At 35.8% G+C, this 25,219-nt stretch overlaps 2 protein-coding genes across 3 annotated transcripts in view; both read right to left on the bottom strand.

Annotated features, from left to right (window-relative positions):
• SNX29 (sorting nexin 29) overlaps positions 1-20,852 on the bottom strand; it is a 104,018-nt gene extending 83,166 nt beyond the window's left edge. For both annotated transcript variants that reach the window (XR_005104166.1, XM_037387282.1), the window contains exons 1-7: positions 20,760-20,852; positions 14,958-15,022; positions 14,032-14,084; positions 10,377-10,501; positions 4,898-5,078; positions 2,964-3,034; positions 1,903-2,151 (exon numbers count right to left, since the gene is read on the bottom strand). Coding sequence is in view for 1 of the 2 variants with exons in the window: in XM_037387282.1 (XP_037243179.1) it covers positions 1,903-2,151; positions 2,964-3,034; positions 4,898-5,078; positions 10,377-10,501; positions 14,032-14,084; positions 14,958-15,022; positions 20,760-20,766 (751 nt within the window). In the remaining variant the exon portion in view is untranslated. The remainder of the gene's footprint in view (positions 1-1,902; positions 2,152-2,963; positions 3,035-4,897; positions 5,079-10,376; positions 10,502-14,031; positions 14,085-14,957; positions 15,023-20,759) is intronic.
• A 1,427-nt stretch (positions 20,853-22,279) lies between these two features.
• On the bottom strand, positions 22,280-24,884 carry TNFRSF17 (TNF receptor superfamily member 17). Its single transcript, XM_037387288.1, has 4 exons — positions 24,819-24,884; positions 24,127-24,261; positions 23,659-23,790; positions 22,280-22,860 (listed from the first exon to the last, which is right to left on the bottom strand). Exons 2-4 carry the CDS (start codon positions 24,239-24,241, stop codon positions 22,604-22,606), a joined length of 504 nt encoding a protein of 167 aa, XP_037243185.1. The 5' UTR covers positions 24,242-24,261; positions 24,819-24,884; the 3' UTR covers positions 22,280-22,603.
• Between the last annotated feature and the right edge of the window lie 335 nt (positions 24,885-25,219).

Genomic DNA, 25,219 nt, shown 5'->3' with positions numbered 1-25,219 from the left:
ATTTTTCCATACACAGGAGCTTTTAAATCTTTAACTACCATCTTTATTTCATATGCCTTACATAATTCAGATTTTAGAAGATATTTTGGAGGTGCATTTATATCAGTATTCATTTGGAACTGCAAAAAAAAGTTCAAAAAACTCATAAAATTACATTTAAAATCAAAAGTTCGCCTTCCCATCACTTTCTCCCGTGGCATATGGCTAACATATGTTGCAGAGTATGTCTATACAACAGAGAAAACTTGAAACACTTCTGGGGAAAAAGAGTTAAAAAGATCAAAATCACGAACAAAATCACAGTTTGCAATCAAATTAAGTTAGTTTTGTCTACATTCTAGGAATTGAGCAGTCAATTTTCAGAAAAAGAAATTAAAACTTCCTCCTTCCCTCAGCTAATTAGCTCTTGGTCTAGAAATACACTGAAATCCTCTCTGATTACATCACATCCACGCTGTGACAGCACTTGTTCTTAAATTATTACCTATTCTCACTGATTCAAACATGCAGATGAAGCTAAATGATCTTGTAAAGTTGAAGCACTGTAAGAAATATCAGAAATTTACTCACCAAGACAATCACAATGGGACTAAAGTGTTTTGTTTAATTCAAGTCCAGATGTTATATATCCATAGAACACATTAACATACTTTTAAGAGTAACAGGATGTAAAACCCCATTCTGGATGCAAATAGAATTCCAGCAAAGAACATAGAATTTAATGAAAACATCTGACTTGCTTTAACATTCCACATATAATGGCATTTGAACAAACCCAATTTTTTTTAGAATATAATTTTATTCTAAGTTGTACATTACATGTACTGTATACACATGTACGGTACACACAACGTACATTATGCTGTAGAGTCATGTGCAGCATATGGTCAACTATTCTGTTATTTAGTCTTGCAAGCCTATTCTATATGAACAAAGGTTATCCCAAGTCAAGTATCACCTACTATTTTAATCTCATTCAAAGTGCTAAACAACAAAAGTTTTACCACAAGTTTGTTTTGAAAAAAAAGTCTATTTTAAATGCCAATTAAAAAATAGATTTTATCTCAACTTCTATTCCAACTTCTATTCCAGATAGCAGTCACATGTGAGTTTTCTTTCCTTTTTCTCCTAATGAAAACAATTTAAAGCCTAAATCCAAACTTTGTTTCTTAATCAAAAACCACATACATCCCAGAATCTTCCTGCAGTTTTGTACCTTTACAAAGCAAAACATTCTTTCAACATAACTTCTGGAAATAAAGATGGTAAAATATTCCTTTGATTTTTTGGAATGGAAAATGTATAATGAATATCACGTTTTACTATATTAATTTCAAATTATAAGAGATTAAGACTTTAGGTCTTTGTTCTTAAGTAACATCCTACCAACTGGTTGTAACACTAAGAAGAGCGTATGATTAAATTGTCATTTGTGGTAGTTATCTACTTCATATAGGAATTCAGACTGTAAACATGGGTGCTGCTTGAGGATTACAAGCTAAGATTTTTACCTGATAATATAAATGGCAGTGTATTTCTGACTGTTAATGTGCCAAAATAAAACATACTAAAACCAAAAAATCATTACATCAGAAACCACAAGGCATAATCTTAAGAATACAAAATTGAAATTCAGGTCACAAGCAAAGTACTTTTCCAGTAAGATGGTTTATCTTCCCTCTCATAGTGATACAATAAAGCTAAAATACACGTTTACCATCCACACCTATATTTCTAAACAATTTCATACTTTTTATTTCACACTCAACTAGTTTCTATGTGTAGTGCACTTATTTTTAAAGTTTCTGTTCCATAATAGCACATGAAAATTAATTTTAAAAGTTATTTAAACACACTTGAATATTTTATGTTTCTAACTTACAACACTGCAAAAATGCTTACCAGAAATTACATTCTTTGAGAGAACAGGAAGTGGGTCAGCGTCTTGATCAGGTTTTATCAGAATCGAGACAGCTGATGATGCAGTTATTTCTCTAAGAAGGCTGCTAACACCCTGAGTGGATTCTTTCAGTAACGAGGTTACATTTTGTGTTGATTCCTTTAATAAATCAGACACCGTGGGTGTGCATTTGCTCTGTCCATTTAAATCCTTATTATCAATGCTGATTGCAAAAAGAATGGAGTTCAGACCTTCAGATAAAAGAAAGCAGAAAAAAAGACCAAAACCCCACTATATATTTCATACAAAAGTTACGAAGATAGAACCTAAGGATTAACAAAACTATGACGTAAAACATTTTTCCCCCAAAATTTCCCACAGTCTCCATGCATGATTTTTTATTCTTTCACGTACCATTCATTCTTTTTTAGATTATATCCAAGCTGATGCAATCAGTTCTGAATTTATCTTGATGTCTGTTCAGCTGCACATTAAACAAGCAGTAAGTGTGGAGAGCTCATTTATTTATAACCTTTTATCCATTTCACTGCAACTTTAAGTTGGTTCCTATATTCCGTTAAAAAATATTCCTGCAAACTCTATCTTGCAGAACAAAGCATGTGACCATGTACCTGAGAAAAGAGCACTGCTGCGGTCAAACTCTAGAAAAGTAAATTAACTGTTATCTTACTCTCTTTCCATATATTTACCTATAATTTGGGTCTTACTATAAAAGTCTATCATTGCTCTTTCTAGTCAGAAATAACTTATTTTGGTTTCTGTGCTAGTTTTTTAAATAAGGTTAGCCTTGACTGATGAAGAGTTAGAAAATTATGTGAAAGACTTTTGCGCTGTAGGAACCCAGATCTGGTGTTTCAACAGTTCATCAATTCATAGATTTAACTGGTGTAATACATTGACTATTCACCCTGAATGTGCATCTGGCACAAATTCTCCACATAAGCAAAGAGTGTATTAGAGAAGCTCTCTGCAACCAGAAACATATAACATCCCAAAATTAAATAGCTTTCCAAGAACAGTACCATTTAAGAGAAAGTCTTACCAGCTGCCATTGTAGGGATCATGCTAGAACGTTCTTCATCCATCATAAAAGACCAGTCTTCATAGAAGACACTATCATGTGAAGGGGGGAGGGGGAGGGGAAGAATATACAGTCCTATATTAACATACATTCCACTTCTAAAAGACATGAAAACTCCGAAGTGTGAGTACACCAATGGATTAAATTATATGCCACATTAAATCCCTGAAGCCCTGAAATATATAGAACTGTCTGAACACTTATCCAAGACATGCTAAATAGTATTTTTTTTATCTTCAGGTTTAGATCTGCATTTTTTTTAATGGGAAAAAGCCACTCAGGGCAAGGAGGTTCATTACGTGACAATAGCAGTCACAATATTTCTCTACACCTATACTGCATATATCTGTTTTTAAATAACTACAGGTGACCATAATAACCAAGCCATTTTGTAAAATATTAGAATGCATGAATACAAACAAAAAGATAAATTTCATCATGAGCAACCTGATCTGGTAAAAGATGTCCTTGACCACAGCAGGGGGGGTTGGACTAGATGATCTTTAAAGGCCCCTTCTAACTCAAACCATTCTATTATTCCTGATTCTATGACCTCTTTCAGTATCCAAATCCACTTCAATTACTCTGAATAGTCAACTAGGAATTTGGGTGCAAGAAAAAAAAGTTTACATGAATTTCACTGTGAACACATAAATTTAGTTGTTCTAAACTTGGTGCTTTTTAGTCACAGGATGCTGTATTTTTACTATCAGCATTCAGCCAACGAAACATAAAAACAGATAGCAAGAAAACCCTCAACCTATATTGAACAGTTTTGACAGATTCATTTTAAAGTTTCCAAAACAGATACAAACTGGGGATGTAAAGTAATTCTGCAAATCCCATTTGAATTTTGATAACATTTAAATCTTAAATATTCTGGAATAAGCATTTTTAGAAATAATATTACATGTACAATGCAGAGAGTACTGATAATCCTGATACTGCATAAGTATTGCTACAAGCATGCGAGTAATTAGTGACACTGATCCAAGTCACTAATTTCCTCATAGTGGTTTTCAGATTCTTTTTCCTTTGTTGTTTCATTTGTTTTTACTTGATTTCATATCAAAATCTGTTGCAAGAAAGCTACAGAGGACTGTAACAGACTGAAAAGAAAAGGATATACTAATGAACTCAGTTCTGGCAATAATCTTGTCCAATACATCCATTAATTGATGCAAATGGAAAGAATGCCTTTCTGCTGAATCCACTGGACTTATCATGTTCAACAGTTACTAATAATAATAACCCAGATTTTCAAAAAGAAAAAGAAAATTTCAAAAAGAGCTGCAGATGTATGAGAAAAAAGATAGGACCCAGTTAAGTATGAACTTAAGTGCGTTTTGCACATCCAAAGTACCTTAGAATTTCACACCACATAGTAAGTTATTCTCAGTAACTCTCTAACAAGAAGGTTCACAAACTGCTACAAAACACTTCCAAGTGATCAGCTACATATTACTTAACTGCTGGAGCTTTTCAATTACAGCACAAGCATTTCCAAAAGGCAACAGGCAATTACCACTGATACACCGGTAAGATCAAGGCTGCAGCCGTGTACTATTTTAATGGAATGAGAGGGGCACCTCAAAGCTTGGTGTCAAGGTCTCAGTGAGGAAACTGTTGAAAGACTAAGGGAATTGAGAAAGAGGATGGAAATTAAGATGAGGATAGAAATGTATATTCTCACATGCTAGAATGAAGCCGGTTTCAGGTCACATGTTGATACAGGCACAAGCCACTATCTTCAGAACAAAAGTATGAGGTTAAGTGGCTTAACTAGCACAGCATTGTGTACTATTACAGATGGGGTTTGGTTGGTTGTTGTTTTTCATCTCAGCACTTCATTTGTCAATACACTTCCTGCATTACAAAGATAGCAAATACAGTACCTGAGTCGATTCTTATCTGCAAGCAGCATATGAACGTATCTTTCCAGGGAATGTTCATTTAATGCACAGCGCAACCAAGCCCGGCCTCTACCAATATCTGTAGTAATTGTCTTCAGAGAGTAAAAGCGCTGTAGTTCATGTTTATTCAGAATTTCTTTCACATAGTACCAAAACACTGGCTCTAAAATAAAAATAAAAATATAATTGTAATAAAAACTCCACCAAAAAACTCTAACTCATACCTGAATGCATTTACATGCAATTTTATAAAATAAACAGGTAACTGTATATAACTTCGAACAAAGGTGAATCATTTACCATGTTCATAAAACTCTCCAGTTAAATAGGTTATTTATTTCTACAAAACTTAGAACTTTTCACTTCATTGAAAAAGCCAAACACACACATTAAAGGATTGTCTCACATTTTTTAATTAAATTAACATTTTAAAGCACATTTAAGCTATTATTTCATCCACAGAACAGATTCATATGTTCAGCTGGGAATATATTATGCAAAGGGAAAAGATTCTTTGAGATTCCATCTTACTGCTGATTGCAAAATGTTATAAACTAAGTCCAAAGGAACAGGTAGCTGCAGAATTTGCAGACATGCAAATGACAAATTCATGTTACTTGAAAAAACAAGTGTGTTACATTTAAAAGGCAACAATACCCCTTTCCACTAAAATATTTTCCTTACCGTCCCCAAAAACTGATAGAAAGTTTTTCGGCAGTTGCCTCAAGTTTCTCGATTGGACATAACAGAAATCTATATCAGTAACTGTAAACGTACAAAAGAATACCTAGTATTTTACATATTCCTAACTGAATAAGAACATATTTTAAGGGCATATTATTACAATTCACCTCTTACCATTTTCTCAGGGTGAAAAGAACAACCAAACATCAGACAATTCATCTGAAAGACTTGAATCATGACTATATGGTATCGTTTGGCAACTGTTAGTCACTAATGTTGCATCAAATACATACTGCTTGAAAGTATCTTAAACATTAACAATAACAGACATGTGGCTTTGGCGTTTTTATAAATAGAACTACTCAAATAACTAGAACGGTTTGAAAGCTGTTAATGTATACAGTTAGTAACATATTAGGAGACTGAATTTAAGGCAAATAGGATATTTTTAAGAGGAAAAAAAATCTGGAAAACCCAAGCATTAAAAAAAAAAAACTTTAAAACACATCAATCTCTCAAGGAAGACATACTCCTCTTGACAGTTTAAGGACTGTGTTTGCTCAACTTTTTTTTTTTTTAACAAAAAAAAGGAGAATAATTCTATTGTACAAGTGAATGGTGCACTATCACCTCAAGTATTACGCTGGCTTTTGATCATAATCTCAATGTAGGCAGCGTAAAGCAGATGTTTAAAGACAGGTAAAAAATTTCCTCAAAGACAGAGAAAAAAATGTACACAAGAGAAAATATATTGATCCTGCAATTCCTTGCTTATCACTTTTCTAAATATTTTTTAATGTAGTAAGAATGTTAAGAAAAGGCCATCCATGATGCTTCTCTCTCTCTGCTAAATAAAGTGTATGCAGTCAGAATTTTAGTAGTTTTTCATTACAGCTTGCAACTTCTTTTGGTGAAATATGCTCATGTGAGAGTACAGGGGATTTTATTCATATTTACATATATATCACGGATTTTTAAAAGCTTTTAAATTTGGATTATTGTTAAGTTTTTAATTAAAATCTATCCAATAGAAATAAAGTAAGAGCATTCCATACTTCATAAAAACAGTAATAAGCAGCATTTTCAAATGACTAAGTTCTCTTCTGTGAGAGTACTGGCAAATGAAAATTAAGGTCTTAACTGTTGATATTATTTTTCATAGCAAATAATCCAATACTTTTTATTCAGAAGTAAGATCATTTTATTACCATAAAATATAATTTGTACAATTATACTGTGGGCAAAGAAGACACTGGCCCAATTCACCCAAATATAAATCACTCTGTGAAAACAGTTTATTTAATTTTAATAATGTCGTAGTTCCGATAACTGCAATACAATCAATCATTAATCAGCACCAAATAGCAATCATGTCTCAAGCTGAGAGCATAGAGATCAATTTAAAGTCAGGTTCATTGCCACCTTATGCAAAATAAAAAGTAGTAAACAATTTAAATGTGCAGCCATTGTGCATTTCAGTGTCTTTCTGTCAAGTAACTAATGAACGATTTCATATTTGTCACAAGTGTCTTGGAGTACAACATTCTTTGCTATAGCTAGAATATTTGTTCTTTCAATTCTAATTGAGAGTATCACTAAATTAAGTTTATATTCCATAAGCCTCAGTCTATGATTTTCACTTCTAACCACAGCAACTAATAATTTTACTATATTAGCTTTCAGCATTAGTCTACAATATCCTACTATTCATAAGCAAGCTCTAAGGTGCAAAGTAGAAGAACTATAAACATATTGTGACTTTGCAACAATTTTGAAATACATTTCCATTTTTGGTATTGATGTGCCATGAGGCTGTGAACAAATCACACCCGTAATTCTGCCATGGTTTACCTATCTGTAAATAGATATTACTATCCTACAGTTATAGCATCAAAGCATATACATCAATCTATGGCAATAAGCAGCACCAGAACTACTACTACTTAAAAAAAAAAAAAAAAACCAAAAAACCACACACGCAAAGACAAAATGTACTTTAGCTTGGAAAACAGAAGGAGGAAGAGAGACACCTAATAGCAGCCCTCTGGTACCTATGAGGAAGTCATCAATAAGACTGATTTAGGCTCTTGGCATCAGCATATAGCAGGCCAGCACACAACAGGTGTCAGTTAAAGCAAGAAAGGCTCAGACTGGATATTAGGAAAATCTCTTTCATCATGAGGACAGTCAAACGTTGGAACATGGTTAACCAAAGAAGTTGTACAGTCTGGAGGTTTTCAAGTCCCGAATGGATGTAGCCCCAGGCAACCTCCTTTAATCTCGCAGACGATCTTTGTAGGACTGCAGACCTCCTGAGGACCCTTCCAATTTGAATTAGCCTATGATCCTCTGATTGAGTGCAGAAAAAACACTGCTATGAACTATTACTGCTACTACTGGCAGAAAGGTTTCAGTGAGTTTGGAATCCCTGATAAAACAGTAGAAAGAGCAGCCAGAGGCAATGGAATCTATGTAGATTCTTTCAACAACATTGTCCTAATAATTTTTAACAAATACTACATCAGCTACAGTGTTCTCACATAAACTCACCTGGAGTTAAATGAAGACACCCTCATATTGTTAAAAACTAAAGACAGAACACAGTTTTATTGTTTGCTGATTTTGTTGATTGCTTAATATAAATGTGCTGCACATGCCTGTAATGACCATGCCATCAATTGATACTAAATCACACTGATATTAGGAATATGTTTACTTGAATATATATTAAAAAATTAAAATATTTTAAATAGGATTTTTAAGTCATGGTTCCAAAGAACCACTACTGGAGTTTTTGTTTAAAACTTTTATTTTAAGAAAAACAAAGAAAAAACCAATGAAGCTTTTAGATGCAAAATGATGCTACACTGTTTACAGTCATTTGAAAGTACAGTTTATCCTGAAGTACCTGTAATTTTCAAATAAAAACCACTGCTGAACATTTTTTTTTTCAGTTGTCAAAGCCTGAAGGTATAGCCTAAACAGCAGTATTCCACTATGTTGAAGAAAAAGACAACACCTGTGATTATGTTAGAATGGAAAATAAATCACAACAGGCTCATTTGCCTGAAAGTGATAAAAATGTAGAAGCACTTTGCAACTGCTAACAGGAATTAAAAAAAAAATAATAAAAAATATAAAAACAATACACCACTGTAACTCAAAAAGATAAATGCACCAGAACCCAGTAATTTCCACTAAAAAAAAAAACTTCTCTGTCACAGTATAGCATTCATTTTGCTGCAAGGCAGCCACATTTTTGCTCTTGAACTTCTTAAGTTTCTTAAAGATGACGTTTCTTACATGATGTTTTCTTCTTCAATTCTACTTCCTCAGTACCTTAGATAACTTTCCTGACTCTCCTCTTCTTCCACATCATCTCACTGACAAGGCCCCAAATTAGAGACACAATCACACAAACATACAGCTAAATTGTTACTAAGTTCCCAAGCATCAGAGATGTACCTTTGTACATATGGCCACTAAAAGACAGGATCAAAAATTCCATGCACCTTGAGGTTACTAACAGACAAGAGAGAAATCATAAGAATTACACACAATGTCCTCAAATTGGAAGGCACACTACTTGCATAAATCTGAGAGGGTAACAGTGGAGAACATTCTCTGCAACAAAGCATAAGGCTCTCAGTTGCAGTCTGCGGGGGGATCACAAGCAGATAACCAAATCACTACTCATTAAAGAGATGGAAACTACCCAGAGCTGAAAAAGACCACAGAGTACCAAATCCTCAATTACAAGCACACACATGGGAGAAAAAAAAGCATCCAGAAGAGCTGAAAAATCTGTAAAGATTATGTAAACAGCTGAATTTTGCTTGCTTGTTCATTTAGTCTGCAAAATGTCAAGTCTCGCCCATTACTAAGTAAAAGAGGCAAACATGGGAAACAACAAATTCCCTAAAAGCATAGCTATTTTAGCTCCCAAAAAAAGCTAAGCCTGCAGGCTCTGACCCATTAGCAGGAAAGTCAGCATGCAAGACCCAACATTTCACCCTACCATCCACAGCAAACACAGTTATTACAGCAATTTTAAACCACCATTGTATCAAACTACACATTTTGCATTAAAGTAATACCCATTATATGCAGTTATCTGGTGTAACTGGAAGTTATGCTGGAGATCAAAATGTATTAACTGTTCTAGTACTACTGAACATATTTAAAAAACAATCCCCCTCTATGTGTTACATATCACAATTATTTATAGCATGTGTACCCTGTTTAAGAAAAAAAAGATACTGTATGTCAAACTTCACAGCAAAAGTGATGAAGATTAACACCTTCATGTACTTTTGATAAAAAAACAAAGGGAAACTTCAAGGTGAAGAGAAGGCAACAAAAATAAAGGAATCTTTCCTTTAAATGTGGAGAAAGTAATAAAAAACAACCCAACCAATACAAGAAATGTAAATTTGCTTTTAAAATTACATCAATACTTAAACATATGTGATGCTATAGAACTTAACAGCACAATTACACAATGTTTATGCCTACCAGAATTTAAAAGACATTTGCCAATGATATTACTCATGATAGAACTGTAGGAAGTACAGATTTCCAAACATCAAAATTTCTAGAGAAATTTGGTGTGAAAGTTAAACTACATTAAGAAAGCAATAACCATTTTCATGCTGTATTGAGTATGCTACAAACAGTCGGCAGTTTGGTGCATTGCTTAAAACCTCCATTAGAAATTATATCACTTGCTTGTGCTTATCAACTGTTTAAAATACAATAGTTGCATTTAACAAATTACCTGTTTCAGTTTTACTGGAGAAACCTGCTGCTTGTTTGATTGCTGCTGCTGTTAATGCTAATCCTCGGCTCCTCCTCAGACCATGCTGTAACACAGCTTCAAACTGAGCACACAAACAAGTGACTCTGCAACAGAATTTTTACAGAAATCACGTGAAAACAACAATGAACTATGTTTCTACAGAGCAGGTTTATTCCAAATCTCTGAATAGAGAATGTAAAGGTGAACCATGATCTTATATGTAGTTAAAGACCCCTTGTCTACACTAATCTCATTATTTGCAAAAAGTATAATCTACTTATACCCACAGTCTCATCACGACTATCTAAAGCTGGGGCACAAATTACATTCAGAGTTGGCAATCAATTTGAGAAATCATCCTCACCTGCTATAGTGGTTGTTAGCCATGTTATTTCAGATTACCTACGGTTCATGTAATGCAATTACATTTTCATAAGTTTGCTTTGTACTACACATGCAATGAATAATTTTCTGAGAATATACTGCAACTTCCTATAAAATCAACAGAAAATTTTGATAACTCACATTAGTCTATGTGTCTATAATAGAACTATAAGTCAAGCCTTGAAAAACAGTAAATCATACATTTTAATATCCTCCAGAAATCCTAGGCATAGGAAAATAAGAAAGATTTTTCTGGAGATGTGTTGAATCTTCAGGTTTTGATGTTGTTCTCTACAATACTAATTATAAAATTCCTGATTTTTTTTAAACATAACCCAGTTAATAAATCAATTTTCACACAGGTACAAACACTGTAAAAACAGCAAGGTTTTAAAATTCAGCCTGCCAAAGGAATATTATTGTAACCTACAGAAAACAGTACGGCTTAAGGTTTAACAGACATGAATGCCATCTGTTTGTTTGAAATCTTACTTTCTCCAAGTTTTATTTTGCCATTAAACAAACAATACTTAAGCTTTGAGAAAGTTGTCACCTGGCTGCCAAAGCTGATTATTAAAAGGACAGATACTTTAACTAAGTTCAAGAAAATAAATAAAAACAGTTGAGAGAGTGGCTCAGGACTCTGCCCCAGCATTCCAGAAGTACAGAGTTCTATGCAGAGTCACAAAAAAAGCACATCTCAGGAGAAGCCTGACAGAAAAAGAGGTCTACTTACCATAATTGCTCTGGACAGAAGAGCTTTTAACGTGTAATGCTTTCTAGTACATCTATGTTAGGAAACTTTACTTTGTTAGGAAAACTTTACTAGTAAAGCAGAATATAATTCAAACAATACTCAAGATGATTGTGGAGCAGTTGATTCATTTTTGCAAAAAGACTGCTGCTGTTGAAAACGGAAATTCCTGCAGATATGTGACCCCCCCCCAGAAAAAAAACCAAAAGTACTTGAACTTTTCAATTCAGAAAAAGCAGAACAGACACTAGGTTCTGTGAAAGAGCTCATATTATTAAAAATCCATATGCACTGAGAATTAAAGCTGTGCAGCATTTTACAGGAAAACTTAAGCTACTAGTAAAACAAATTTAAAAAAAAAAATCGGTATCCTACAATGCCCAATATATGTCATATATTTACTAGATAGCATCATGGGGGCATGTTAAAATTAACAATACAGAAAAACACTGAGAAGTCTAGTGTACATAGACACAGTAGAACTCTGAACAATTACAATCTCAAAGACAAAAAAATCTGCTCGGAGAAGAAAACTTGGAGAATTATGGATTTCACTGGATTTTGATCTAAATTCTCAGACTATTCTCTTTTTTAAAATTATCTCACAATATTTAGCATAGTAACATCCTCAAATATCATGGAATTTAGGGAAAAAAATCTATTAATGTAATTTCTACTTCCTTTTCAATCCTGCAACTGACTAGTTATATTCCATTATTTCACACATCTACTTAATTCTAAGGAAAATATTTATAAGTAAAATTTGGCCAGCATTGTATCTTTGGAATCCTAACCCAGAAGACAAATACTACAGTTCATCATTCAAATTATTAAATAACTGCAGTAAAGCAGCTGTTCAAGCAAACTGAGCCACAAAGCATAAATTTTAGATCCAGGGAATTTGCTCTGCATAGGAGGTACCTCCTTCTAGGCAAGTTCATGCCATGTACTACAAAGGCAAACATCATCAAAACATTCTCTCACATAAACTAAACAGTGAAGATTAAATAACTACCTCTAGTTGGTGCTTCTGTGCCAGCAGCTGTAGCTGCACAGCCAATCCAACTGCTAGGTGCTTCAGCCCCACCATCCCTTTATCCCACCTGCACCTTCTCGCTTCCTCCCTCACACTAGCTTCTGTCCAATAACCCCTATGCTGAACAGACCGTGTACTGAACTGTTTCCACTACGCTATTTCAACAAAACACTACTTCTGTTTCCTCAAAACACTGCAGGGTGAAACAGCCAAGAGTAGGACAGGGTGACAGTAATAGCTGAAAGTCGGACAGGCTTCAGCTGCCATGAAATAGCATTAGCCTGGAGTTTCACACACAGGTAATGCGCAGGAGCTGCATTACAAGCTCCTCCCAAAACAAGATGGGTTTGCCCTCTCACCCCTTGTTGCTTCTTCCTTCTCATCTGCACTTCCCACAACTTCTAGCTGCACCCTTGCAGCATCTCCAGCATTCACCAGATGTTTTACTAATTTAACTCACTAAAATGGCAGAAAGTTACCCCTTTTGCATTATTTCTTCTTTTATTAAATTAATTCAGAGGGAACTGGATGATCACCAGGCATTGCTTAAGAAGGTGGTGCAAGGGAGCAGTACTGAAGTCAGGGACATTGAGGAAATACATTAATCCCAGCCACCCCTTCAGTAGCAATGAATTGCTATGTTGGCTCTCCAGAAATCATGAAACCATACCCTTAGACATGTTCTTAAAGATTGAATTGGGAGGGGATTGGAGAGAATTTTATGCATCGCTTATAAATGGTCAACAAATAATTAACTTCTTCCTGAAAGGCCAAGTCAAACTTCAAGGACACAAGAAAAAGGACAAAAAAGCAACTGCATTTAATCCTGGTGTTTTATTTATCTGAGATTCTTCAATAGGACAGCTTCTGACAAAGACTCAGTAAGACACAAAAAGCACTGCAATTTTCTGTCTGCCAGTCATCTTCTTAAAAGCCTTAGAAACCAATATGCCTTATCCAACAACAAATGAAACTAACAGGAATTAAATGACATTTTTTAACTTACATTACTAAAAAGGAATATCTTACTGTACAGAAAAAGAAGAAAAACAGGTTTAAAACATCAGGAATAACAAAACCTAAGAATGAAAATTTTCTTAATAACTATGTTAAACACATTTGATGCTTAAATGTCAAGATTCAAGAAACAGGTGTATTGGTAATAAATATGCCTTCATTTTTAAAAGATGTTATAGGGAAGATAAGCTTTCCCAATCTCTGTTCAGACCTCAGAATTCAGTGCTTTTGTCATGAACTCTGCAGCCACTTAAACACTTGTAACTTCACAAAAAACACTCTTAAGCTGTCAAATTTGTAACAATGAAGAATTCAGAGTCCTATGTCAGTGTGTAAACAAAAGGAACTGGGGGTTATTTAAACATATCAAGTGTTTTGTGCCATGTTTTATCTCATTATGATACATAATCTAAGCATGATAAAAGTTTCTTAGACTATTTTACCTGCTATCAGAGTCTGAAGCAATTTCTTTTCTTCCTCCAAATCGTATTTGACACTGCAATAAAGAGATTTTAAGAAATTTCTGTTACACTAACAAACTCGATATTCTGAAATATTTCCAAGTAAGAAACAAATTCATTATTAAAAAAGGAGGAGTACAAAATAAAACATTGGAAAATATAGTCTGCAACCAAGAAGTGCTTTACAGCATCATGTTCTACTAATGGGCTGCTCTTGCAGTTCAAATACGTTCTTGCTAGCCAGAACAACATACCTGCAGGTCCCTCAATAAATTTAAAATTGAGTAAAAGTTAGTACTTTTGAGTTTTAAATGTGCACCCACAAAAACAAACATGCTCCTATTCAGCTCAGTGCTACAATTACAGAAGAATTATTTTTTATAAAACATGTCATTTGCTTATTTTTGAGGCATTCTTTTGCTTCCCAAGTTCTCCTAAACTGAATGCAGTCTATGAAATTCTACTTGCGGAACGTCACATTGATCATATTTACCTGTATTTTGATCATTCACTAAAATCCTAGTGCAAAGAAAAAACCTGCTACTGTAAAATGTTAACAGTTTACCCTCTGCAGTAAGCTACGATTTAGTTCAGTCATAAGTATTACAAATACATATTTATGTTTTCTAATTTAGATTATATTTATAATATATAACATCTATTTATAATGTATAATTTATATATTTATAATACAAATATTACAATTACAATTATAATCTGTCAAGAACAAGAACTTTAAACAAATACTGCCCAATAGTTGTTTGCTAGCAGATACAACTCAGTAGTACAGTGTGAAAGACAAGATTTCTCCTTTGTCTGGTAAAGAGAAAAAAGGGGCAAAGATAGTTCCTGCTAGTACTGACAAGTCAGAGTACGTATACTGTGGAAATGCATATCACATTTCTCACCTGTTTAACTGCATCCAGTAGTCGTTCTAGAAGAAACTGTCTTTTAGTGTCACTGTTCTGTGAACCTGAAATACCACAAAATGGTATCATTTTAAAATAAATATTTTTTTAAGAAAATACATTCAGGCCAACACCAGGACCCTGAAAACTTTCTTTCCGTGCCAATTATTCTGTTAGATTTCCTAATGTATTTTCTCTAAGTAAAATGATGCAGTGTAAGTCTGCGTTTGATGTTTCAAAGTTGCCTTTCTCTAATATGCACGAATACTGTTTGAAAGAACATCTAGAGTCTTATTCTAGTAAGATTTTGGTTTCATGATATAAGATATATTGCAGCAATACCAAATAGAGTATAATTGTGCACAATCATCACAGCTTATCCCTAGCTTCTTAGCACAATCACCTATGGGGCCATATTTCAAGCCTGAAACTGACCTAGTCTATGTTTTTGTTGGTTTTGAGGGTTTTTTGGTTCGGTTCTTTTTTGTTGGATTAGGTGTATGATGGAGCTTGCACTGCAACCCCATAAATGTTCATACTGGGACAACTATAAGGGTAGTGTATCATCATAGCACAAGAAAAGAATGGAAAATGAGACACAGCAGGAATATCTTCTTATTGCCACACAACCTTACTGCAGGAGTTTTAAGATAGGTGAATGGAGAGCAATTGTTACAATAAATCCCTTAAAATTTAACTACCAGCACAGTTCTTCGTGATAATCTAGTTTGTTACTGCACAAGCAACTATGCAAAACAGTCTTTAACTTCTCATTCACTTCAACAACAAAGAGCATACTACTTTGCTTGTCAGAATATGCTTTATATACTCCCATGAATATGTATAAAATTTATTGTCTAGTTAACCTACATCACGTCTGTTATTTCTTTATTCTGAGCTTAAATTCAAAATATCCTTAAAAAAAACACTATGACCTCTCTGGAATTCAAGTCATTCGATTCTTCTTTTCCTCTCAAAGAACACACAGCTAATACATGCATAGACTAAAAGCCAGTTACCAAAACTCTGCATGACTAAGTTCAGATACTGAAAATCGAACACCATGTAATAAGGCCTCTAGTAAATAGAGATGACATCAAATATACATGTCTCTTCCTCTTGCTGTCCAGCACTGTGAGGTCCCAATCCCAGTTTCCTATCTTCATAATCCCATTCAAAGCACTTGCTCCTAAACCAGCAGGAAGGGGACAGAATTTGTCCTACTGAAATTATTCTGCCTTTCATGTTAAATATGGGATTAGGAGAAGAAAAACCCCACAGTAAGTCTGTAACACACAATATCAGAATAAAGAAAACAACAGGACAAATATGCCAATGCAGCTGCTAGCTAGCTAAGCTTCACAGTGCTTATTTAGCTGTTTACAGTGGATTTTCAAGAAGTTGTACTTCCGATTTTGAACTCCGACTCAAACTGCAGACATGTGATGTATGAGGTTTGGTTCTATTAGTCAGATATTTCAGTGCATGCAAACGAAGATGAAGATCAAATGATGTTCAATGCTACTAAAGGACTCCAGAAAATACCTCCATACCAAGTAGGTTTTAACTTTCAAACAACTATGCCAGTTATGCCACTGTGAACATAAGGTTAAATTCATATAATCCCTGCTACTAGTCTTTGTGCTCCTTCAGAGATTACAATTTTATTGAATTATATTCAGTGTTCTTACCACGCTTTCATTACCAAAAACGGAGACACATGTCTATGCATCTAAATGCCTTATAATAAATCACATAACTGTAAAATAAGGAAAACAATTACGTTCCAAATTTTAGTACAACACTTCATGCACAGTAACACTGAATATACACAAATCTGCAGATTTTTTCTACTGTTTCAAAACCCATTACTTCTAAAGTCTTATGCTAGCCACGTACCTGCAAGAACAGACATAATGCAACATTTGTCTCTATATTAAGAATTTGAGACTACTTCAGGAAAAATGCATGGACTTAATAATATCATGATCTGAAAAAACATATATCAAATGAAAATACAAGTATGTGAGTTAAGCTTGTCTTCCAAATGCAATACATGTTAGTTTTTAAATTCACATCTCTTTGGCATCTTTGTATCTATCTGGTAACACAGAAATGGTTTGGAAATAGATACCAGACTGTGAACAATATAAAAAAAATGCATAAATACAGAAAACCTACAGACAATCACTATGCTAACTAGTGTTCTAAAACACTAAACCCTGTGATGTCAAACAGCTTTAAATTTACACAGACCAAGTACAGCGTAATGCACATTTTGTCTTCATTTTACTTGTAAATTTGTACTCATAACAATTATGACTACACATGCTTACAGCCAACAATTTCCATAAACAGCTCAGATCACCTTCACCATTAACAGGGCTATGAGGCCACATAATGTATATACGGAAGGCTGGCCGAGGTTTCTGCTCAGTGCATGTCTTCAGAATTCTTCTATTGCTCTGCTTACCATAGAAATCTTGCAGGTAGAAGAAAAAGAATAATCACAAAGTCTAACATTTTTTAAAAACTGTGATATTGTGTGTTTTTTCAATCAGAGGACATATTTTCCTTTGTAATAATCCTAGAAATATTTAGTACTATTTAGCAATGGTTTTGTTTCAGGTAGATGGAAGGTAAAAATAAGTCTTTATCAACTTTATTTAAGATTTCATTCTTTTACAGTCTTCATTTTCTAAAATAAGTCCTAAAAAAAAGGGCATGTTTTCAGACAAGAGCACCAATTAAGTGTGATCAACTCTAGTTGATTTAAAGACTAATAGTGTATTATGAACTGACCAAAATACCCGTCTACTGATTCAGAATAGCAGTAAAAACTGCAGTAACGCACACACAAATTACAAAACATAGAATGCATAAAAACCACATTACTCAGAAAAAAGGCTATAATTAGACTATTGCAATAAAAAAGGAAGTTCCTACATGAGTCTAAAAATAATTGTGAAAACATAAATATAAGGTTGTGAAACCTAAGAAACTTAAAGAGACTCCTCCTCCCATCAAGTCAAAAAGGGTTAAAAATAGGCTCAGGTACTGCACCTGCCTCTGTGACCCATGTCATTTTTTGTTGTTCAGGGTCATGCTTTCCTATTTTTAAAACAAAATCCTCTCTCTACCCTGACAGAAACGTCCACACCTACAGCAGAAGAAAACTGAACATGCAAATAAAGGAAAACAGGATTTTCATCCAATTCTTTGTAGATACAGCTCTCTTCAGCACTACATGTAGCATATAGGTTAAAAAAAAAATAATAATCTCAGATTGCTCTTACATACTTCTTCAAATCTTGTATGCAAAATTTCAGACTGCAATTACTTTTGCTTGCTCTAGTACAGGTTCTGAGGTTACAAGTTTAAGACAAAACAAACACAGACCTAATTTAAATACTACCTTGTACTACATTATTATGATTATACTGCCTGATCCTGAATTAGTCACATTTTTGTTTTTTTAAACTCATGAAACAATTGACAACACCTCTAAATCTTGACAACTACATAAATGTAGTTTCCTTGTGTTACTTCCCTTTAAAGTTTAGCCTATGCAACACTGTCCAATGCAAGTATGTAATTAGTAAGTAGCATTACTAATATTAAAGTAATACTCTAAGCAACAGGACGTTACTTTCACATCCACTAGAAATACACTGTAGCTAAAAAACATACATTACAAATAATTATAGCTAAGCAACAGGACATTACATTAACAACCACTAGAAATACACTGTAGCTAAAAAAAATATACATTAAAAATAATTACAGCCCTTAGGAACAGCCCTTTTACTTTTAAGGGCAAAAATTGGGCAGGGAAGTTAAGTGTGGACAGTGCTGTTACAGCCACTAAAAAAAAAGGTCAGGGTTAAATTTTGTGATGTTAACATCAGCTATCTCCCTTATCTGAAACAAGCAAGACAACAATACACATTTCTCTGTCTTGATCTGTTCCACTTACATTATTCTGGAAAAATACTGAAAATATTCTAGAAAAGTACAGTACTGTAAAGCAGTAATGTCTGGCAAAGTGCAAAATCAGTGTTCTTTTCATTATCTTGCTGTGTAATCAAAACTGTTGGAAGAGTCATATAGGTCTTGGCAAGGGCTACACATGGGTAGGTTAGCCATGCAATTGAACTATTCGCCTTAACATCATCTTAGGCATTATTCTATTTTAAGTAATTAAATGTCTTCTCATAAACCTGTATCTCTTTTTTAAAAATAATAATAATTAAAATTTAAGGTATTAAAAATAACTATGTGATGAAGCTTCATGCCCCAAGAAGTGCCACCTTGCCTTTTGAGTCACAGAATTCAAATACAACTCCCAAAGATGAGTCTCTTAGGAAGATTTAGGCTCTGATTTGCACAAGTTTGCATAAGGCTAGTCCCAGTCTGAATTCATCATTGAAGGGCTGAGGTTTTCCATGTGAAAATGCTGACTCAAAAACTTCAGAATTCGGATTTAGTCTGTATCATATCAAGATCTGACACATGTAGAAAACTTTCTTTTCCCATGGTTTGAAAGATTCAACTGTTACTTGCATTTCTCACAATGCTAATGAACAGGTTTCCTCACAATAACCTTTTCTTTTTTCAATGTCATCTCTTCTTCCATAAAAATCTTTTGTTTTCTTCTTACCACAAAGGTGAGAACAGAACAGAGAAAAATACAACTGAAGCGTTTTCATTTTTTGTTTCATTTTCAGAAACAACTGCTATCTGTAAAACATGTAGCATTTACTTACTCTGGTTAACTCTTCAATTTTTTCTTACTATCTTTGGTAACAGATCTCACCATGTATTAAATCAGGGCAGGAGATAAACATACAGTCTAGCTTTCAGGTTCAGAGTGTTGTCTGCAACTTCCATTACTGAAGTTGTATAAGCAGACCCATGAAAGCATTCACTAAAGCACCTCCCTTCTTAAGGAAAACCCAAACAAACCTTGCCAATCTGTTTTATGACATATTTACAGGAAAAAAATATTAAAATTTCTTCCTCCATCCTACCAAATAACTTTCCATGCTGGCCCATTCTTCCAGCTGGCTACGCTTCTTCCAGCCCTTAAGTTTATGGGTCCCAAATCTCATGCAAAGCTTTTAAACGTTTCCCCTTACAAAAAACTCAAAAACCTCAGGATCTGGCACACCCACCCACCGCTGCTTCACTCTTACACGCAGGCCAGAAACGAACACATTCACAACCGACTGGGTCCTCCTCAGGACCATGTTAAACAGCAACCGTACACCCTAAATACTGGAAGGGACAGCTCTTTCCACTAGTTGTGCTTCCCACCTCTCACCAACTGCATGCTGCATATTAGTAAGCTCGTATAATTTTTTATTATTATCATTATTGCACAGCTGAGGCAACGGAGACCCCCGAGACCGGCATCGCTTGTGCTGAGCCGGTGTCACGTTCAAGGGCAGGGCTTTAGGACTTAAAACGAGGTAAAACACCACTTCTGGGGCGCTTGGGGAGCCGACCTGAGGAGCAGGGCGTAGTGATGCAGGCAAGGGCTGTGCCCTGTCCCGCGCCGCGGGGCCACTGAGGCCAAGGTCCCCTGCGTCTCGCCTCGCCACGCCACGGCCCCCAGCCCCGCCGGGGGGAAGCATGGGGGGAGAAAGGGCCTCGGCCTGCAGGGGACAGGGCCACACCTGACTGAACAGGCAGCGGAGGAGCGCAGAGCCGCACCAGCCCTTACAGTGCCCCAGAGACCCGGCGGCCCCACCGAGCACGCCCTGCTAGCGGAAAGGACCCCGCTGAGAGCCCGCCACTCACCACTCATGGTGGCCGCGGGGCTGGCGCCCTCCGTCTGCTGGACCCTGTCCCTCCTCCCGCACAGCCCCACACCGAGCCGGCCTGCGCGCACGCTCCGCCCCGGAACTCCGCCCTGCCGCCCCGGAACGTAAACACCGCTCCGCACCGGGCTCCGCGGTCTTGGCGGGGGTGAGCTCTCACGGCGCCGCCAGCGCCTTCCCGCCTTTCCTCACAGGTGCCGGGCGCGGGCAAAAAGGCGGGAAGCTGTTCGTTTGCTCTGCGGGTGCCGCGCGGGGAAAAAGGCGGGAAGCTGCTCGTTTGCTCCGCGGGTGCGGCGCCAGCTGCAGCCCGCCCTTCAGGCACGCGGCGGGCCCCACGCTGCTCGGCCCCGGCGGGAAACGCGTGGGCCAGGCCAGGCCCCCGCCCCCGGGCGCGCCCAGCAGCCCGCACACCGACCCCCCACACCCGCAGTGCTGCGGGGGCCTGAGGCAATACCGGGCAAAGGAAGGGTGAGGAAGATGGCGATAAAGTGTGCTAAGCAGTCCCGTGTCCGTTGTAAGCCAAAAGTCCCGGAAGGTTCCTGTTTCAAAAAACAGCATGGAAATTGTGAAATCTTTTAACGCCAAAAAACCAGGAAAGGAACAAAGGCATTTTCTTAAATGTTGTGCATAGTCTGGCTGGCTTGTGTTTGCACACTCAGTAGAGCACGATGTATTTTCCATATGCTGTGGCATGTGTGGTGCACCGGCATAACTTTGTGAGTTGCCAATAAAGTAATAATAATGAATTTATTGGCTCTGCAGGCCTGTTTCAGAGGGTTTGGCTGTGTGTGGCCAGCCCTAACGCAGCTAACGCACAGCTGGCCCAAACTCCAAACTGGTCAGCCTCCTTGGGGTGCTGTACTAGCAATTGCTCCTAGATCTTGTGCAATGATTTATTAGTCCTAAAACATCTTAATTCATCGTTCATGCAAGAACCTGAAATAGACAGTTATCGACAAGTAAAAAGATTGCGGTTTCTTCTGTTCTTGTTGCAGCTTTCCAGGAGTAAAACTGGCCTAATATTAGGAAAATAACTTTAATGCATGGGAGGCCAGGTGACGAAAGTACATTCCTAATTTTATGCTACACAGCAGCCTAGCGTGACTATATCTAATCAGCAGTCCTTGTAAATATGACAAAGGTAAGTCAAAAATTCAGTAAAGTAGAAATAAATCTTTATAGAATACAGTCTGAAAAACACCTGGCACTTAAAGGAAAGTCTGCACCATCAGGAGATAGGTTGGGATTGCAGGTGTAGCACCACAACCTCCCCTGGCATGGACCCAGAGATACTATCTGAACTGGGGGGGGAGGGGGTTGGTCTGTACTCTACAAAGATATTAATCATTAGAATGTTCCTATTTCAAGCATCATAGGGGCTATTTTAAATTATTCTTTACAACATGGGGGGTGTAATGTGAGTCTTCCTTTCTGCCTCTTGGAACATTCCTTTTGTACCATCAAGCAATTTGGGGCACAAGATCAGAGTTTAACATAAAATGTATATTTGCAAACTTGTTTATTGATGGGTTTGTGTATATCTGACATAAGTAGATACAATCTCTAAAGGCAGAAAAAGCCATCCTATGTAGGGACTTTCAGAAATTAAAAATTCCAGTAACTAGATTGGTACCTGAGAATCATGGAGAAATACTTGACCAAAGAGATACTAGAATTAGAAATATATGACAATATTAATGAAAGCTCAATGGAAGATCTACAGAGATGATGTACTAGCCTTCTCCACTGACTGCAAGTATTAAGATTAATAGCTATACTGGAATAACTTATTTATTTTATGCAATAAAAATATACTTCTCATAGTCATCCAGCACCCAGAATATAGTTACAATAATCAAAAGATTTTGTGGTAACTAGAACAGTGGCTCCTTCTTCTGTAGCTGGCAATGGAAATGAAGTTTCACAACCAGTCTGAGGTTTTACCAAGCCACAGTCACTGCAAGTGCATTCTTCCACTGAATACATTAATGTTTCTCTTTGAAGTGAGTGTCTGATTCCTTCTGTATTCACACTTCTTTCAGTATTAGCCTTGACAATATTATTCAGCTCCACAGAAGAGTCTATAAATATACAGAAGTTCATTTAATACATACATCATGCTATACCAGACATACAGTTAAAGACCACATTTCATTGTATTCCAACTATGTTCCTAACCTTAGTGAAAGTTTTAAGATATAGTGAAAGTTTTAAGATATAGTGAAAGTCTTAAGAAGTAGTTATAGACGATAATCTTTTGTTCTTTGATAATATACCCCCTATACTTCAGGATAAGCATTTAAGTAATCTAACACATATTTTCTAATTGGTTATTATTTATTGGCTGAGCACTCCACGAATATTAGTATTTGTAAACCATAAAAATAACGTAATTCTTTTCATCTTCCCAAAATACACCACATCTGCTTCTCACAGGCTAGAATATTAAGTAAAAATACGTAATATCTTATAAAATGGAAAGCTAATACTGAATTTGTATCCTGATTCTATCTGGGTAGAATTCCTTTTGCATTCAGTTAAGAAGAGGATGAAACCCTTATAATCATCTTCTACTATTGAGGGTTCATGAATGATTTCTCAAACACCAGCAAGTAAGCCAGGTATGAATATGCAACAATCCTGACATGATCCAGAACCAACAAAGAGAGATCGCTGCTTTTACAAGTTATCGTCTGGGTATTTTATTCCCTTAATAACTTTAATAACTTCGTTGAGACTATTTGAGAAATACAAAACAATGCAACAAAGACAGTTGTCAGGATCTGGAATATAAATTATATGCAAAATTTATACATGGTAAGAGTAGCTAAAATATACAATGATCTAAAATTATTTCATAAAGAATCTTATTTATTCACCTGTGTTCTTCAGATTTCCTTTTAGTTGCTTTAGGTGCTTCCATTTAAACAAGACCATAAAGGTGAGCAGAGTGAGCATTAAAATTACTCCTAAGCCCAAACAAATCCAGAGAACTCCACTTGGATCAGTACCTTATGGAATAGAAGAGATGCATTAAATTAATTGTAAACAATAATCAATAAACAGTAAACATGTCCAACACATAAAACTTCCATTAGCAAAGGAGCAATTTCTATTTCCATTTTGAGTGACAGCTCAAGTAAAGCTTGAGAGCTTTACTCTTCTTAACACACGTACTCACGTAGGACACACTGCATATGTCTTTAATATTTTTGAGCCCATATATTATTCTGATAAACTCTTTCCAGGTTTTACAGTTCTTTAAGTTTTTATGTTTACAATTCTATGTAAAATACAACGTGAAAATGCCCAGCATAGCCACAAAGTATTGCAGAAATATTACTTACTCTTATCACAGTAGTTTTCACAGGAAGGCGGCGGTGTACTAGAACATCGAAGATGACAAGGCTTACAAGAGAGCAGCAAATTATCATAGTATTCATTTTTGGGGCAGCGTGCCATCAGCGTCAGTAATTATGGAACTGGAAAGCCACAGAAATTGTAAAAGAGTGAGGATCATCTACAAAGGGCTTTTCAGTTCTCAGTTTTAGCAAATCTAAGAACAGCTAGCAATGATAGTTAGACTTTGATCGCAGTTCTGCTACATAGTGTCATGTGTAATAAATAGGATTTAACTCTGAGGCCCCCAAGGAATTACTGTTCCTTTTTTGGCAATTCACAACTGTAGAAAAACTGAACAGCTGCACCAAGATAATTTTAAATGTAAATTTTGTCTGAAACGGAAAAGGGTTATTTATAGAAGACATTTCTTGAACAGGTGCTAAACATTACAAACTGTAGAAAAGCAAGACCTCCAAACAGAAGTTCATAATAATTGTTCTTGTCTTTAGAATTTGGTGGGTTTTTTCAAAGTGATGGGCCACAGTAATTATATTTTCCCTGTAACATGCAAACTATGCAATGCTTACTTCTTGTTCTTTTTGTCCCAGTCCAAGGAGCATAAGATGAAAAAAAATAAAGGCAGGAGGCATAGCAGTAAGAAGATAAAACCAATTCCGTTTCTAGGTTTGCCACTGACCTATTCTACAACTTCAGACAACTTCCTTCATACCCGTTTCCCTGTATGGACAACAATATTCAGAACACAGATGATGAAAGAATTACTTTTTGTAAGTTAATGGTTTTCTGATTTTAAATGAGGTACTGTTAAAGTACAAGTTCAACAATTACTTCATAATTGTGTTGTACAAAATACATCTAAGACCCTCAGTTATAACAGAAAGACAAAATCCAGAGATTCAGTCACTGGGGTATTGCTCCTCAGTTCCAAATTAGCCTTATTAATCCAGTCTATTAGGTTTTGGTCGGATCTTTTGCTTGGTTCACTTTTGGGGTTTTAGCTGTTTTTTTGCTTATAACTATAGTTATGTGAGAAGCGTAATAAGATTACATTCTAATCACAAAAGAAGAGCTATATGA

The sequence above is a fragment of the Falco rusticolus genome, chromosome 4 (genome assembly GCF_015220075.1).
Source record: "Falco rusticolus isolate bFalRus1 chromosome 4, bFalRus1.pri, whole genome shotgun sequence".
Classification (NCBI taxonomy): Eukaryota; Metazoa; Chordata; class Aves; order Falconiformes; family Falconidae; genus Falco; species Falco rusticolus.
The sequence above is the reverse complement of the archived record's forward strand: the minus strand, read 5'-3'. Positions and strand labels throughout refer to the sequence as shown.